Genomic DNA, 17,538 nt, shown 5'->3' on the forward strand with positions numbered 1-17,538 from the left:
GTACAGATGGCTGAAAGATATACTGAGCTTTTAGGATATTGTCTTTACATATCAAAATCATTTGGTAAACATCATGGTCAATTGTAGCCTAATCTTAGGTGCGGAAATATGGGCTTCTTGATTTTCAGTTGCTTCGGGTTTGCACAAGCTTTTTAGGATATAAGCCATCCCAGCTTCCCGAAAAAAAAAAAAAAAAAGCTGTTTTTCTGGTCTAAGGGTCTTTAAAAAGTTTTAAAAGATATTTCAAAAAGCTTGCCAAACGGGCCCTATATTCATACCTTAGTCAAGCCCCGATGCCACAAGCTTTATTAAATAAATCGAAATAGGAGCCTTTGTTATAAAGTAAAGAGAAAAACAAAAACATATATATATATATACCTTAACCAGATCAAATTTGATTTTGAATTGGGATAAAATGATACCATCATACCACTTGTGCGTGTGTATTATTGGATAGGGATGGATCCATATTCAATTCAATTATGAAAATATATAGGTTCGAATTGCCTTTAGTCATTTCAACTTTGCGTTTGAGTATGTATAAACTACAAAACGAATATCATTTGTGGCAGTAGGAACTGATTCCTATTTGACCTTCCATAGCTAGGGGTATCAATTGGACCAGATTTGTTCTAATCCGATTCGATACAATATGGATTTATTATAGATAGATCATGTCCAATCCAATCTCATCACTATTTTATACCATTTTGGATCAGTCCAGTTTAATATTTGGACCGTCTAATCTAATCAAATTGGTTTTAATATAGATTGGTCTCAACTCACCTGATATTGATTCAATCCGATCCAATTATGGGTGAACCAGTTCCAATCTAATTCAATAAATACTTTGGCCCATTGGGTAAAGATTGGTCCAAATCTCCAAACATATATTATCAGGCTCGGGTGTGGATCAGACACAAAATGTTCTTACACTTTGTATTAAAACTCGGCCCAAGCCTGGCCCATAATCATTGCTAAAAAGATCATTCACTCAGACGATCTAGTTTTATGATGAGATTCCATTTAGATGGCTAATAGGGGCGTAAAGTATTGGGTAACACGGGAAAGGGTCTCACCTGATAATTGTGGGGACCATTTTTAGACAACGAACTTACCGAACAAAGCAATTCAATATGAACCCTTCCCTCCTTTGCCCAAATTGACACAGTGTCTTCTCTTCCTCTTTGTCTCATTCCATCCCCCATTGTCTTTGCTTCTCCAGACATCCCATCTGCAACTCTTCTCCTTCCTCTCTCTATACCCACCCGTACGTGCTTCAAATCTTCACCTGAGAAGACGATAGAAGGCTACCCTCCTGGTAATGTTAACCAAAGGTGAGGAAAGTCACGGTGGTTCTACTTCTTCACAATGGACGCTCGACAGTATTGTGGCTCCTGAAGAAATGGAGCAGATGGTAGATGTGGTCATCCACGACCACGATGGCTCTGAATCCTCCAAAGATGAATCACCGGAGACGGAGGTCGATGGGAACAAGAGCATTCCGAAAGAAACCAATGGGACTCGGACAGCCTCAGCTGCCTCCAGGGGGCTTAAGAGCTTGCGGTTTCTAGATAGGACGACCACAGAAAAGGAAGACGATGCCTGGAAGGCCGCTGAAAAGAGGTTTAACCAGCTTGCCGTCGACGGGCATCTCTCTAGAGATAACTTTGGGCGTTGCGTAGGTGAGAGTCTTCATTCTCTTAGAATTCCTGTCTCTTTTCTTTTCCCCCGTGCCAATCAATTACTTGGTTAAAAATAGTATCATGCATTTTTCAAATTTTTTGCCTATTCATATAAAGGCATGGGTGATTCCAAGGAATTCGCCGGTGAGCTCTTCGATGCCCTAGCTAGGCGTAGGAACTTGGAAACTACCAATGGCATAACCAGGGAACAGCTGAAGAGCTTTTGGGAGGACATGATCAGTCGGGACTTTGATTCTCGGTTGCAGATATTCTTTGATATGTAAGAAATTCTCTAATTGTTCCCTCTGTTTTGTATAATAGCTCATACATTACACTTCTAAAGATAGTAATAGTATTTTGTAAATTAGAATGGGGTTGAGCCTGTGGCAGTTGGTCATGTACGGGACTGAAGCTATTAAGCTTTAATCTCCGCCTGAAACTTAACTGACAAAATGCATGGATAGAGCTTAGAAAGAGTCTCTTCTTTTACAATCAATTAGGATGATGAGTTATCATGCCAAAGATGGAAGAACCTGATCAAACCATTGGTCTACAAAAGTTTTGTTCTCCATGTTCTACCTTAAGCTAATGTAGGAGGACATTCCTCTGCATCATGTCCTGTGAATGGCAACCTCACTCTATTCCTTTGATTAGTGACTGCACAAATTCTTTCATTTACATTTTTTTTAACACATAGGTGTGATAAAAATGGTGATGGGAAGCTTTCAGAGGACGAGGTAAAAGAGGTGAGGACTAGATTCTTCTTCTTCTTCTTCACCTTCCATTTTTGTGAACTATCTTTTCTGACATTCTTGTGTTGAGAACTGAGAAGGTCATCATGTTAAGTGCCTCGGAAAACAAGCTAACAAAATTGAAAGAACATGCTTCGACCTATGCAGCTCTAATCATGGAGGAGCTCGACCCTGACCATCTGGGTTACATAGAGGTGAGGAGATATGCATGATTTGATTCGTTTCTATTTTCACCAGAATAAAGAAGAGTTAAAAACTAGATCTTATTTTATCCCTTGCTTCTTTCCGATTTTTTATAGATTTGGCAACTAGAAACTCTACTACAAGGGATGGTGAATTCTGAAGAAGGTGAAAATTTTGTTAAGAAAACCCATACACTCGCCAAAATAATGATCCCAAAACAATATAGAACCCCTGTGAGCAAGTATCTAACCAAGGCTTCTGAGTTCATCCACGACAACTGGAAGAGGATATGGATCATTGCACTATGGTTGATTGCGAACCTGATACTTTTCATTTGGAAAGCCTATCAATATCAACACCGATCTGTGTTTGTCATCATGGGTTACTGTGTATGCATTGCCAAAGGTGCTGCTGAAGGACTCAAACTCAATATGGCTCTCATTCTACTTCCAGTATGCAGAAAAACCCTTACCAGGCTCAGATCAACATTTCTTGGTAGCTTCATCCCTTTTGATGACAACATCAATTTCCACAAGTTGATCGCACTCACAATTGTAATTGACACTTTAATTCATGTATTCATGCATATCACTTGTGATTTCCCAAGATTAACTTCATGCCCAAAAATAATTTTCATGGAGACTCTTGGATCAAATTTCGGTTACAAGCAACCAACATATGGTGACCTGTTAGCCAGCACTGTAGGAGTCACTGGCATTATTATGATCATTATAATGGCATTCTCTTTCACATTGGCAACACACTCTTTTAGGAGGAATGTTATCAAACTACGTTGGCCCTTTCACCATTTGGCAGGATTTAATGCCTTCTGGTATGCACATCATTTGCTAACCATTGCCTATATCCTCCTCCTTATTCATGGCTACTTCATTTTTCTCACCAAGGAATGGTATAAAAAGACGGTAAGGCTTCGTATCTCCTTATACATGTAAATCCTGCTAACACTGTTACAATCCATAGACTAAAAAGTAATGCACAAGCTAGACAATTTATGTATTTGCTGCAGACATGGATGTATGTCAGTATTCCAGTCCTCTTTTATGCTAGCGAGAGAATGCACAGAGCGATCCATGAAAGAACTGATGATGTTAGCATTATTAAGGTTTGTAATTGTCTATTATTATAACTTTTAAGTTGAAATGAGTGGCATCAAAGTTCACTTTACTGGGAACTTGATCCATATTTTAAGTCCGCTAGAAACTCTGTTGACTTGTGCTAAATCCAAAATCTCGATCAGCTTGACTAGTTGAAAGCTCAGTCAAGTTACTTCTATTGACTATATTCTCACTCACAGTTTTTTTTTTTTTTTTCAGGCCATAACATATGATGGAAACGTTCTAGCTCTGTACATGAGCAAACCACCAGGGTTCAAGTACAAGAGTGGAATGTATTTATTTGTCAAGTGTCCAGACATATCACCCTTTGAATGGTATGCTTATAATGATTTTTTTTTGTAATGATAATAGTAACATTTCAGATGGAAACAGATGAATTTTCAACTTATACTCTCAGATCCATATTTGATCCTTACAGGCATCCGTTCTCCATTACTTCTGCACCAGGAGATGACTACTTGAGTGCTCACATCAGAACCCTAGGAGATTGGACAACAGCACTTAGAAACCGATTTTCAGAGGTCAATTCTTGAGCCCCTACAGGTTTACTTACAGAATACATGTAAAGAATCATATGCCATCGTGACAGTAACCACCCATCCTTGAATTTAAGGATGGGTAGCTTGCCACATCTTTTCTACTTACCCATGGCAAACAACACTAAATAGAATGGTCATGATCATCTGATCAGGTGAATTTTGTCTTGAGGGATCACCTATGTGGACTACTTCCCTAGACATGGGCGACGTGTACAGGTCCAAGGATGGAAGACCATCCTTGTAGTTCTCTTCATGGGGATCTAAGATCTTCAAAAGGATGAGTGACCGTGATGAAATTTTCCTTTATGATTTTCAGGTCTGTGAAGCTCCAACTGTTCCACCGAGAAAGGGCCATCTAGCTAGAAGAGAAACCAAAGCAGTGACAGATTATGATTATCAAGAACTTGGGTAAATAGGATCTATCTCTAGCTGCTCATCAAGGTCCAATTCAACGACTGAATATACTTCCAAACATTGCAGCTTCCCCAAGATTGTCATCGATGGACCTTATGGAGCCCCAGCTCAAAATTACAAGAAGTATGACATTTTAATGCTAATTGGCTTGGGAATTGGGGCAACTCCATTTATTAGCATTCTGAAGGATCTCCTGAATCACATCAAAACCAATGATACCAACCTTGTAAGAGACTAAGCTTACTCAGTAATTGCTTGAATTGATGAACAAGTCAAATTTGCTATATGCTAAACCAATACAGGTACCTCCAAACACACAAGGAACAGCTAGAAAAGAAAAGGGTCCAGGAAGGGCATACTTCTACTGGGTTACAAGAGAACAAAGCTCCTTTGAGTGGTTCAAGGGTGTTATGGATGATGTCACTGAGCATGATCATGATGTAAGTCTCAAAATAAATGATATCGTGTTGCTTGTCTCTGTTTCTCTCCTTCCTTCCTTATATGATACAGTGATTCAGAATTCCTTAATGGGACATTTCAGCACGTCATAGAAATGCACAACTATCTGACTAGCGTCTATGAAGAAGGTGATGCACGATCTGCACTCATTGCCATGTTGCAGTCATTGCAACATGCAAAGAATGGAGTTGATATCGTTTCAGAGAGTCGGGTATATACTACTCTTATGGAAGATATACTTTGAAAATAAATTGTCCTCTACTTAGCTTGCTTTCAACATGTATTGAAACAGATACGAACCCATTTTGCAAGACCGAACTGGAGGAAGGTGTTCACTTACTTGGCAAATGCCCACAAATCTTCTCGAATAGGTAAACCTAGTCCAGCTGCACTTTTGGCACATCATTGTTCTTCAACATGCTACAGAAATGGTGGAACCTTGCGTAGGGGTCCCCCATAACGTCTGTAGCAAATAGAATAGAGTGATACACCCTTGCATTGTTTCCTAATATTCCTCTTAATCCTTAAAATTGTTTATTTTATAGAGCCTCCAAATCGGATTACAAAAACATGATTGTTTCAGACAAAAGAAATTGAAGGAAACATCTAACCGGACGTTCTTTTCCAAGAGACTCGATCTGTGCTTTCTGTACATTTACTTAGCAGTGTCATTGCAGGTGTTTTCTACTGTGGAAGCTCAACGCTTACCAAACAGCTGAAGCAGCTTTGCCAGGAATTCAGCTATTCGTCCACAACCCGCTTCCATTTCCACAAGGAGAACTTCTAGGACAGAACATGGTCAAATAGGTTACAGATACACACATACATTCAAAAGGGGAAAAATATCTTTTTGTCATTAGAACTTCCGTAGAACACAAATTCCACACTGATTTGTTAGCAAATATAATACAAAAATGAGGTCATATGCAAAACTTGAACAGAAAATACATTGCTTAGAAAAAAAGAAAAGTACTCAAAAAAGCACATTCTGTTCTGAGCTTCTTTCACGTTCAGACTTTTATGTAGCAATTTTGCATGTATTTCCCGATGAACTCTTTGAATTTGTAGGCCCATAGCAGCATGTTTTCCTTTATATGCGCACTTTTGAAATCAGCTACTGAAGCTCATTGAAGCCCCTGCATTGGTTTCCCCTCGCACCCAACATTCTTGACTCTGCGCCTTCTTGATCCAATTGCATTGTTCTCAGACTTATAAATAGATTTTTCACATTTCTTGGAAATCCTCAAAGCCAATGTTTTCAATGGGACTGTAATGTCAAGTGGTTGAATAACTTCCTCTAATTCATGCCACTCAAGATCTTCAAAGTCACCATCCTCATATACTACCCTATACCAACCCGTTTCCTTGTCAAACTTGGTCACTGAGCCAGAATAAAACTGCTCACCAAATAGCTTTCGAACTTCCCTACCTTCCAACCATTCACCCAAACCAATGTCTCGTTTTGGTTCTGCATTATGTAAACTATCAAAATTAAGGACATCGTTTTCACTCTGAGTCACATTTGGCACCCCATTGATAACAACAGCAGGTTCTCCGGGTATCTCATAAATACTTGCAGATAAATCTTCTAGCTCCTGCTCTTTGCTTGCCTTCTCCATTTCCTTCACAAGAATACACAACCCAGTATATTTTAGTGATGAAACAATCAATTATTTTATGCATGTGATGCTCTACATGAAAATGCTGATTGTTGGTAAGTCCTATGTTTATAGTATAAATCCATTCCAGCAATAAAATGAGTTGTTAATGTATAAAAACCCATTTCTCTGCAAGCACAAGCAATGTTTCAATATCTGGCTTTTGTTTTTTAATCCTGATCAAAAACAAAAAACAAAAACTTAAAAAAAAAAAAAAATTCAACATACTGAAGTTTTACAAGACATGCGAAAATTTGATATAATTTAAAACCATGGAAAGCTTGAGATGTGTCTGGAAGTTAGGCAAGTAGGTTAGTGGTTAGTATGTTGAGTGGTGAATAAATGCAGGTCTGTGGCACCAAGAATATTACATCTCGCATCCCAAACTGCTCAAAGACAAAACAAAGCAAATCTCTAAATTCTTACAATATAATGCTTTGCCTTCAATTGGTGATTATAGGTTGAGGGTAAAAACATGGTGTTTCTGGGTGATCAGCAAAAGCAATAAACCAGCAAGTAAATAATGGATGCCACACAGAGATGTTTATGGTCACAATGAACACCAACACACAAAAAGGAAATAAATCTGAATTCTTGCAGAAAAAAAAAAGCCGATAAACAAAATCAATAAAATTTTACTATACTTTGTTGGTTTCAACATAAATTCCAAAACCTAAACACCAATCCATGACTTTTTTAATGGACAAAATACAAATGACAAATTCATCACTGAAGCAAGCGAAATAATATAGAACCCTTGGCGTTGATTAACGGCATATATATAAGTAATATAAGTTCCCAGAAAAGAAATATGACACAAAATAAGAAGTAATAACTAACGGTTCTTTTCTTCTTCTCGAACGCTTACCTTACAGGAATCAATCAAAGGCAAATCAATTTTGATGGCCCTACTTCAATTGTTCGAACGACATTTGTAGAAGGTAAGAACAAGTAGCAGAGGCGAAAAACCCTCGAACAGACACATAAATAAACCCATCACCACCCCTGCTAATGTGCGCATATGGGCACTCTGAACTCCAAATTCTTTCAAGTTTCACGTGCATGTACGCATCAGCTCCGGATCAACCAGGGGTGCAAATTGGGCAGGTTGGGTCGGGTTGAAGTTAAACCCAGCCCAACCCCAAAGGTGCAAACTGCAAACTTCGGGATCAGGCCTAGCCCGAGGATAAGTTTATCAACAAAGATACAAACGGCCTTAATCCAATAAAACTGAGGCTCAGGATGGGTTAGGCCTGTAGGCTTGGACAGGTTTAGGGGAATTTTTTAATATAATTTTGTATATTCATCTTTTATTTGTTTATTTTTTGTTTTTTTGGTCGAATTTATGAATAGAAATGATTGAATATATATATATACATGTGTATTTATTCAGATGGGCTCAAATTACTTGAAACCTCAACCCATAACCAAACAAAGATTGAGTTTTCCGTCGTAAGCCCAATTTGTAACCAGAAAACTCAAGTCAATCCATGCAAAAACTTGGAATGGGCTAAGTTAGGCTCAGATTAGCCCAATGTTGTACAGATTAGACCCACCAAAGGGCCAGCCCCATCCCGTCTTTTTATGGTCGGGATTGGACAAGATTTTAGATTTGTGGGTTTAGGCTTAGGCCCAAAATACTAAGCCTAATTTTTTTCGGTTTGGGCTCAGTCTTTCTCAAAAAATTCCGGCCCAAGCCCAAATCCGACATGAAAATATTTTATACAATTAAGAGCATATCTTATATGTTGAAGAATAACTAATATATATTTTTCTCTATTCCTCTTATTTTTTTTAAGTAATAATAATATCCTTTAATATTTTTGGGTTTTGAAGCTTATACATGGGCCAGGCTTGGCTGAAGATCTAAGACCAATAGTAGGGCCGGGCTCAGGTCCGGCCTGAACCGGGCCCAAGCTGGCGCATGAAAAGATCTAATACAAACAGGGCACTCTAGTTCCTTTTAAGTGGAATCTATGCATAAGAGTTAGTACACATGCAAATATTCTAATGTTAATACCCAACTTTATTGTAAAACCATAAAGAATGGGGGATCGGATTTAATAGGCACAATATAAGTAAGCATGTTATGAACACTTGAAAAAACATTTTGACAATTGTTAAAAGTTTGTTTTAATCTTTTTCAAAGGCAGGGTAAGGGTATTTTAAGAAATAGTGTAAAAAAAAAATTCAATTGCTCAATAATACTTACAACATTGTCCCTACCTGATCTGAACCGAAAGAATGGACCCAATAACAAAACATAACTAGAAGGCCCTTTCAAGCTTAAAGGAACCATGGAAAACACCGGATGGAATGAAGAAGCTCTTGTTGACTACATCAAAGACTTGTTATTTCTTTTTGTTGCTCTTTATAACTTAGCTCGTAAATCTAGAAGCAGTAAATCTTTTGTCTTTTGTTATCACCCCTCCCCACTTCTACTCAGCAATCCTTTATCAGTAAAAGGTGATTCCTAATGTATCCTTGTTTTTTTAGTGATTTCTCATTATCAAAACAACTACAATAATAAAAACATAAATAAGACCGAATTCAAAATCTAACAAAACTTACAAGTGTTCACACATTTAAGGCTGTAAACAAATTCAGAAAGTCTGATATCCAATCCAATTATTCTGGATTTGGATATTAGAAGCTTGCATTAGATTAATAATCGGATCTGATGCAAATTTAACCCATCCACTTCGTTTGAAATCCGAGTTTGACTTGATATTATTACTTTATACATTTGTAAGATAATTATGTATATACCCACAATTATATGAAGCTTATAAGTAATAAATTGAATATTATATGTTCATATAAATCCACAACATACTTAAAAGTCAAAGTAAACATTTTTTTTTAATTTTAGATAGTGGGACAGATTAAATCTGAATCAAATACTTTGGATTTTGGGGTCGGAGGATTTAACATTTTATTACAATACTAGTAGGGGACCCATGCGATGCACGGGAAAACCCAATGTCTAATTTGCTCGTAAAAAGGATCAAAAAAACCCAATGTCTAATTTGCTCGTAAAAAGGATCAAAGGTAGACCTAGCAATTGGGTTGGGTGGATTGGATTTGGGTTGGGTCAAGATATTTCGGGTTGATTTTAAGTTGGGTTGTCAAATGCTAGACCCTAACCCTAAATGTTCAGGTTAGGGTTGACCCATGAGTCAATTCGGGTCATCCCCAAAAATAATTAAAATTAAAAAAAAATAAAAATTACATGGAAAATGTCAAAATTAAAAGAATTAACCTTAAAAATTTAAATCTAAAATAAAAAACTTTAACATTTAACAATTTAAAGAGTAAACAATAAAAAGTAAAGACTAAATAGAACAAATTAAAGACTGGAAACTTCTAACAATGCATAAATAATCCCAACTAGACTTGACAATCGGGTCAGCAGGTTGACCCATGACCCAACCCAACCCAGTTTTTTTCGGGTTGGGTCGGGTCAGGTCATTTTCACATTCGGGTAGCTAAAATATAAGACCCTAACCCTATTTTTTTGGGTTGGGTTGGGTCGGGTTCGTAGTTTGGGTCAAATTTTTGACAAGTCTAATCAAAAGGATATATTAAATGTCGACTGCTAGTAAATTTCCAAAAGTATATATACTAAATTAATGATTTTTTAAATATATTAAATAATTTGTTTTCTTTTTAAATATACTATTTACAAAATTACACAAATTTATCTTTTATTTTTCAATATAAGTTCATTAGTAATTTCCTTTTTCTAAAATTTTCCAATATTATACTAATTTATATAAATAACAGAAATAATTTGTGTAATTATTGGTTCAAATTACCGTTTTCTTTTACCAATACTAATTTATCTTTAATAATTTAAAATGAAAATCAAACAAATTTTAAATACTTTTCCAAAATCTATCAAATGTAATAAAAATTCCAAAGTTTCCAAACTATTCCAATAATTTTCAATAATTATTTACTACATTTTAAAGAAAATTTCCAAAATTACATTAATATATATTTTTTATTTTCTTCTCCAAAAATTGTGATATCTTGTTTGCCAATTTGCAAACTCCACCAACTCTTTCCTGGAGCTATAATTTTTGAATTTATTTTTCAATTTTATAAATTTTAATTAATTTTAAGTGACTTTTACAAAGAAATTATTGGTTGAAAATTTTGTATATTCATTGATTTCTAGTAAATTTTTTGGAAAATAACGCAATTTAATTGTTAGTGTAATAAAATTAATTTTAAGAAACTGTAACTATAGTAAAATATTTATTATAATGATTACTCTATTTAATTACTACACCAAAATTCCAATAATAATTATTAGTGTAATAATTATTTTGAAAAAACAATTAATTTAACTACACCAATAATTATTATTGGAATTACATTTATTTCAAATAACAAATTTTACTATAATAATTAATGTAAATTAATAATTATTATTACACTAATAATAAAATTGCACTAATAAAATTACATTAATAAATATCTGAAAATGTAAATTCCAACGATAATTATTACTGTAATTATTATCAGCAATAAAATTCCAATAATAATTATTGTTATAAATTTCCGTAAAATAATAATTTACATTAAAATTTCAAAGATAATTATTTCTGTAATAAAGTTAATATGAAAAACAAATCTGTAATTAGACTTAACATTTTCATTCCAATAGTTATTGTAATTGAATTATTACAATAAAACTCCAATAAGATTTATTAGTGTAATAAAATTATTTTGAAACAAACTGTAATTATTACACTAATAATTATTGTTGGAATTTCTGTATTTCAAAATTACTGTAATTACAGTAATTTCAAATAACATATTTTATTGTAATTTGTAATTCTGTAGTAATTATTATTTTTAAATAATGGAAAATTGTGTAATTTAATAATTACATTATTGGAATTGATACAAAATGGAAAATTGTTAATTATGTAACAATAATTATTACTATTAATCTCCATTATTTTAAATCAAGATTCACAGTTTTTTTCTATTATTAATTTTTCAAAAATGATTAGATAATGGGAATTACTGTTTGAGATTATGAAAAAGGGAATTAGTTAAACTACACTAACAATTATTTTATTGTAATAATTATAATTACATTGATAATAATAAAAGTTTCAATAATTATAAATTATGATAACATAACTATAAATTTTCAAGAATTACAATAATTTTCCATAATATTCCAAAAAATAAAAAATGTCATAAAATTACAAAATTGCACTAACTTATCTATTATTTTCAATTAAAATTAATCAATAATTTTCTGAAAATGTAATAATGAGAATTACGTTAATTTTCTGAATAATCAGTTATTAATTTTCAATTATTATTTATTGGTTGAATAATCAATAAATTTTCAATAATTTCAGTAATCTATTGAATAATCAATAAATTATCCATAATTTCCAAAAACTACACCAAACTATCTTTCATTTTGAATGAAATTAATCAATAATTTATAATTATCTGAAATCATAATTATAATTTTTAGATTAGAAATGTATTTATATCAATATCTTTTACCAACAACCAAATACTAAAATTTTTAGAAATGATTGATAATGATTTATTGATAAATATTAATAGTAATTTGTTTATAAATTAAATATTTGTATTTATTTTCAGAAATATTAATATTATTAATAAATTAATTATTTATTTCTTACCCATTTATAAAAAAATAAGAAAGGGATGAATAATCTAACACCCTGATTTTAATATTATTTTCAAGCATTTTAAAAGGGGATAGGATTGGAAATATAAAATCAGGGTGTTGGACGATTCATCCCTTTCTTCTTTTTTATAAATGGGTAAGATATTCAGATGTAGATGGATCCATTCTCAATCCGCCCCAGCCCTACTCACATCAATGTAACCACTAGTTTTTTTTTTTTTTTTTTTTTTTTAATTTGAAAGATGTATAAAACATAAATAACATATACATGTAATGCGATTGCCGCTTCAGTATTTGAAAAACAAACAAACACTAGGCAATGTTTTAAAAATTGGCTCGGAACGGAACCGTTCTGGCCACCAGTTTTCCGGATTGATGGTTTGACTATCTGGTTCAAATAGATGATTCATTTTGATAAAACAGTTAAAAATTAAAAAAAATGATTAAAATAAAATGGCCAAAAAACGTTGAAAGGGTCGCCAATTCGACCACACAGGTCAATGGGCCGTTGACCAATTCAACGGTCTTTGGTTGGGGGTCGGGTTTGGGACTTTGGGGTAAAACGAAACCAATTGCCTGAATGGTATTCAGTCTGAATAGTCTGACCGTTCAGGTCAACGGTGGTTTGAAAACATTGACACTAGGTTTAATAGTGGAATTTTGCATGGGCTCCTTTGCCTCAGTTGAGCAAGGATTAGCTCGATGACTGTTCAATGGGCTGTGAAACCAATGATAATGTTTCATGCATGATTTTCGAATCGCCGTTGACCCGGATGGTCAGGCCATTTGGCCTGGGAACTATCTAGGCAATCGGTTCCGTTTTATTCCAAACCCGGTCCCTAATAAAAAACCGTTGAATCAGTCAATGACTCATTGACCCGGGTGGTCAAACCATTGACCCGTTGATCCATTCAATAGTTTTGGTCATTTTTTATTATTTTTTGTCAAAACGGGTCATCCATTTGAAGCAAATGGTCGAACCATTAACCCAAAAACTAGTGACCAAAATGATTTTATTTTTTAATTATTTTTTTAAATCATGATTTCATAGGACCCACATCTTTACCGTGGGGCCCATAAATTTATTATTGATGTGGAACATTATCATTAATTCCACAGCCCGTTGAACTACTATTGCGTTCAGCTCACATAAACCTGATTATATAAGCTTGTACTTCGGTTCTTCAGACTCATAAGTGATTCGACCTTTCGTTGTTATCCTTCTAAAATCAACTTTTACCAAAAACTTTGGCCTTTAGATTAATATGCTTCCCTTCCCATATCCCTAGAAAGTGCAACCTTGTAGCTTACTCTTGCAAAGGAAACTATGAAGAAGTATTGCAACGATTCATTTATGGGAGCTCTGCTGGAGTTCATCCAAATGCTGAGGAGTTGGTTGTACTTACCATCTGTCCATTTCCATGAAGGGTAAATCACTTATACCTCCAGGGTTGGGTCAAATACTTATTACACAACCCCATAGTTTTACCTAACCATTTATACTCCGGGGGTTCACCAAATAACAAAGGGAGGGTTAATTTGTTAATGGAAGAGACAAGGTTAAGACACGTATAGGCAGTGATTTGGATTCTATAGTGAGCTAAGGCTGAACATATACGGCTCGAGCCACATTGATTGAACCCAATCCGAGCCTGATTAACATTTCATGGGCCTCACCTGGGCCGCTGGAGGAGCAAAGAACGACAACATTATCTCATGAATGAATTGATGATGGAAGGCAATATTGTATGCATTCAATAATCAATACCCATTACCCAGTTTGAATTCAGATTTGGGCCCCTGAAATTTATAAATTAATCTGGGTCAGCCCACTTGGTGCTACCCCCACCCATTAGCGAATAGCAATAGAAGAGCTCACAGGCTGCAGGTAAAGCGTCCAGGTCCAGGTAGGCTTCTGAGTTCTGAGAAGTCACATCGAGTAATTGACAGATGTTGCGAATGGACGCAACGAACTCATCCAGGAATGGAAGCAGAAGAAGATGAGGGAAAAAAAGAAGGAAGAAGAAGAAGAGAATGGTTTGTCGAGACTCGTGGGCCGTGAAAGATACAGACGACGACAGAGAGTGAATGGTGAGGCAGTTAAGGAACATGGGGAAGCAAAACAATAACTCCAGAAGAGAATGTGGTCTCTTTTTTTATTTTTGTCAATCTCGAGAAACAATTCCCCATTCAAATTACCCCTCCCCCTCCCCCTTCTTTTTAAAACTCGTAATAAAATAGGAGGAGGCCTGAGGTCTCCTCGCTTATTATAGACTCTGCAATCTCAGACCACCACAGGTACTAAGACTAAGAGTGGGAATTTAAAGGCGCCCAGTCCCAGTGTGTTTGGGCTTTGGATTTGGAGTAGTAGCAGTAGGTCATTCATTTCATTGTACTAACTAACTATTTAACACAGTAGCAGCTTACGTGGCACCACGTGGACCGTTGATGGAGGCCAGTGAGGTAATTAGAAACATTCGTTGTCCCCTAAAAGGCTGGCATCTTATATTTAGTGCGAGTGTGTGAGATCACTCTTGGCCCCAGTACAGTATCTCTCCACTCTCAAGTACACAGCCCTCTTCATCTGATCCTTCTTAAAGCAATATCTCTTCTTGAAATCCAAATTATTTGATCAGAGCGCTCAGAATTAATCAAATTGAATGGTCACAATTATTTGATTTGATCTATCTATGCCATCACTTAATTAGTTAGTTAGGTTTTTTAAATGGGCATCGCAACAGGTTCGGGTGCTTAGCTGTAGCCATTGTGTGAGTGAGGACCCACAATTACGGGGTCAGAATCAGATCGGTTCGTTCGATCGCATTGGTTGCCTAGGCTAACCTAGCTTTGATTCCTATCGTGTGCAGCCAAGGACGTTTCTCAATGGCTTTGCGTTGACTTGACAAACTCTCTGACTTTTGTCAGCATTTGCTGCCTTTTTCGTGGACCTTTTCCTTTTGATACAAAACTTTGACTAGGCAGAGTCTGGCTTGGCTTGGCTTGGCTTTGATCCACCACCGTCGGATTACGGAAGGTATGATGATGGAATTGGGAATTCATCCAACGGTGGGAAATAAAGAAAGGACGACACGACTCCCTAGAAATCGTAGGTGTTTAAGTTACGAGGCACTGTGGTGTCTCTGTTGCTGCATTTAAGTGGCGACGTAACGTATTCGTCTGGTATCTTCTCCTCTATTTTCTCACAAAAAATTGTGCAAAGAGAATGTTATTGGGAAAGACGCATTAATATAAATAAAAAAAAAAAAGAAAAAAAGAAGAAGAGGAGGATAAAGAACAAATAACCGAGAAGACCTCTGGCTTTCACTCGATCAAAGCCACCAAGAAGATGAATAATTTTCAAACAAAGAAAGCCAAAGCCAAAGCCAAGACCAAGACCAAGAGCTCCTCTGAAAGGGTACGGGGTGGTTGCAGGAGAGACTCAGTCGAGCCAAAGAGGGCTTTCTTTGAGTCTTTGACAGTCAAATAGAATAGTCTGAATAGATAGAAGCCATGACCATATATATAGTTTATACATGGTTGCAGCTAGCGCCGATTATGAAACCAATTGCATGCATTTCGTTCCACCTTATCTCTACCTACATACAGTCTAGCTAGCACTACGGACAAATCTATAAAGTTGTAAAAACTGATCAAAGAAAAGGTGCCACGGCCAATGGCGGATGATCTTCTGGGCATATTATCGGACACAACGCCAAATAGAGGAGCTCTTCAGGATTTTGCGTCTGTGTAGAGATTAGAGAAGAGAATTGACCCAAAACCTGTACTCAATAAAAGCAGAGACAGAGAGAGAGAGAGAGAGATAGCTATAGAAGGCAGTGAACTTTGACCCAGCATGAACCATGTCTTTGAAGCATACTCCAAACCTTGAAATTATAGTTGAAAGTGATTCATCTCTTTTATATATTTTTCCTTTTGTCATTTTGGTAACAACAAGATTGACACATGATGACATGAGTTTTCTTTTATATTACCCAATTCACCTAAATTATCTTCGTTGGAGAATTTTCCATGGACGATATGTAAACCATTACAACTAGCTCATTGTCATAACTAGTACTAAGCAGTAAGCAATCTGTTCTTACTTCTTAATCCATTTCTTGGTGATCTAAATTTGTCAGCAACCATACCATAAGGCATAAGCAGCCAAAGATTCCCATGTCTCCAGCTCTGGGGATCAGTGACAAATATCGAAGTAAAAAATTAGCTTCATTGTAGGTAGGAGTACTTGAGCCTACCAAGACTAGTTGTTCGAAAACATATCTGGTTAGGATTCTTCAAATCGTTCATGGCCTACACTCTCTCTGGTTGTTGTTTCCAGGGCACCCGATACCCCCGTGGCGTAGCCAAAAGGTTCCTATCTGCACTGCAGTGGCCGATGATTTTTCATTTTTGCACGAGAGGACCAGTTACAGACTCCCGGTCCATTTCATAGAGTCTCCATGGATGAGATGGCGTGCAAGTGGATGTGAGATTGTGAAGAGAGCCCAGACGGGTCTCATCACCCGGATTTCTCCGTACATATCTCGAAATGCTTTTTATTTGACAATTGAGGGCATCATCTCTTTTTGTCAAATCTGTAGTCGAAAAACGAAGTTGAATTGAATTTACCTCAATTTTTTTTTGCTCTTTTGATTTCTATTTCTGTATTAAGACAAGCTGAAAAATATGCAACAAATGGTTACATGTTTTACTCTGTAGAGCCACTAATTTGAAATAATTTCACATCGATTTGACGATCACGTCCCTGTCTTTGTATACATATATCTGAAAATTTTCTTCTTTTGGTGTTGAGGTGTGACTAGACGGCTGCCTTAGCAGGTTTTTGATTCCTCTATTGTATTAGATTGAATTGATGGGGGAGTGTTTTTTTTTTTTCTGCAGACTTTCTACTCAGGCCAGGCCTGACCCCCTCGCACCCGTCTCTTGATTTTAACTGCAGCCCCTCTGACCAGAAGCAAATTTATAGCACTACCCTCCAACACTTGGTAGAGAATTTTAA

At 35.8% G+C, this 17,538-nt stretch overlaps 1 protein-coding gene and 1 long non-coding RNA gene across 7 annotated transcripts; one reads left to right on the forward strand and one right to left on the reverse strand.

The window, feature by feature from the left end:
* The first annotated feature begins 1,164 nt into the window (after nucleotides 1-1,164).
* On the forward strand, nucleotides 1,165-6,175 carry LOC148868247 (putative respiratory burst oxidase homolog protein H). Of its 6 annotated transcripts, XM_088968010.1 has the most exons (15): nucleotides 1,165-1,685; nucleotides 1,803-1,965; nucleotides 2,383-2,431; nucleotides 2,518-2,631; nucleotides 2,737-3,115; nucleotides 3,437-3,543; nucleotides 3,648-3,743; nucleotides 3,955-4,070; nucleotides 4,175-4,277; nucleotides 4,612-4,703; nucleotides 4,776-4,935; nucleotides 5,012-5,149; nucleotides 5,251-5,379; nucleotides 5,461-5,539; nucleotides 5,846-6,175. In XM_088968010.1, exons 1-15 carry the CDS (start codon nucleotides 1,325-1,327, stop codon nucleotides 5,953-5,955), a joined length of 2,196 nt encoding a protein of 731 aa, XP_088824136.1. In that variant the 5' UTR covers nucleotides 1,165-1,324; the 3' UTR covers nucleotides 5,956-6,175. The 6 variants fall into 6 exon arrangements, 3 of the variants coding, with proteins under 3 accessions (XP_088824136.1, XP_088824135.1, XP_088824137.1); XR_016106750.1 differs by having other exon boundaries at nucleotides 2,737-3,543; nucleotides 5,228-5,379; XR_016106752.1 differs by having other exon boundaries at nucleotides 2,737-3,543; nucleotides 5,037-5,149; nucleotides 5,228-5,379.
* On the reverse strand, nucleotides 5,996-8,026 carry LOC148868248 (uncharacterized). The gene is made up of 2 exons (XR_016106753.1): nucleotides 7,695-8,026; nucleotides 5,996-6,790 (listed from the first exon to the last, which is right to left on the reverse strand). It is a non-coding gene; the product is annotated as an uncharacterized LOC148868248 (long non-coding RNA).
* Between the last annotated feature and the right edge of the window lie 9,512 nt (nucleotides 8,027-17,538).

This window comes from Nelumbo lutea, chromosome 2 (assembly GCF_056320005.1).
Source record: "Nelumbo lutea isolate HS-2025 chromosome 2, American lotus-T2T, whole genome shotgun sequence".
NCBI classification, from domain to species: Eukaryota; Viridiplantae; Streptophyta; class Magnoliopsida; order Proteales; family Nelumbonaceae; genus Nelumbo; species Nelumbo lutea.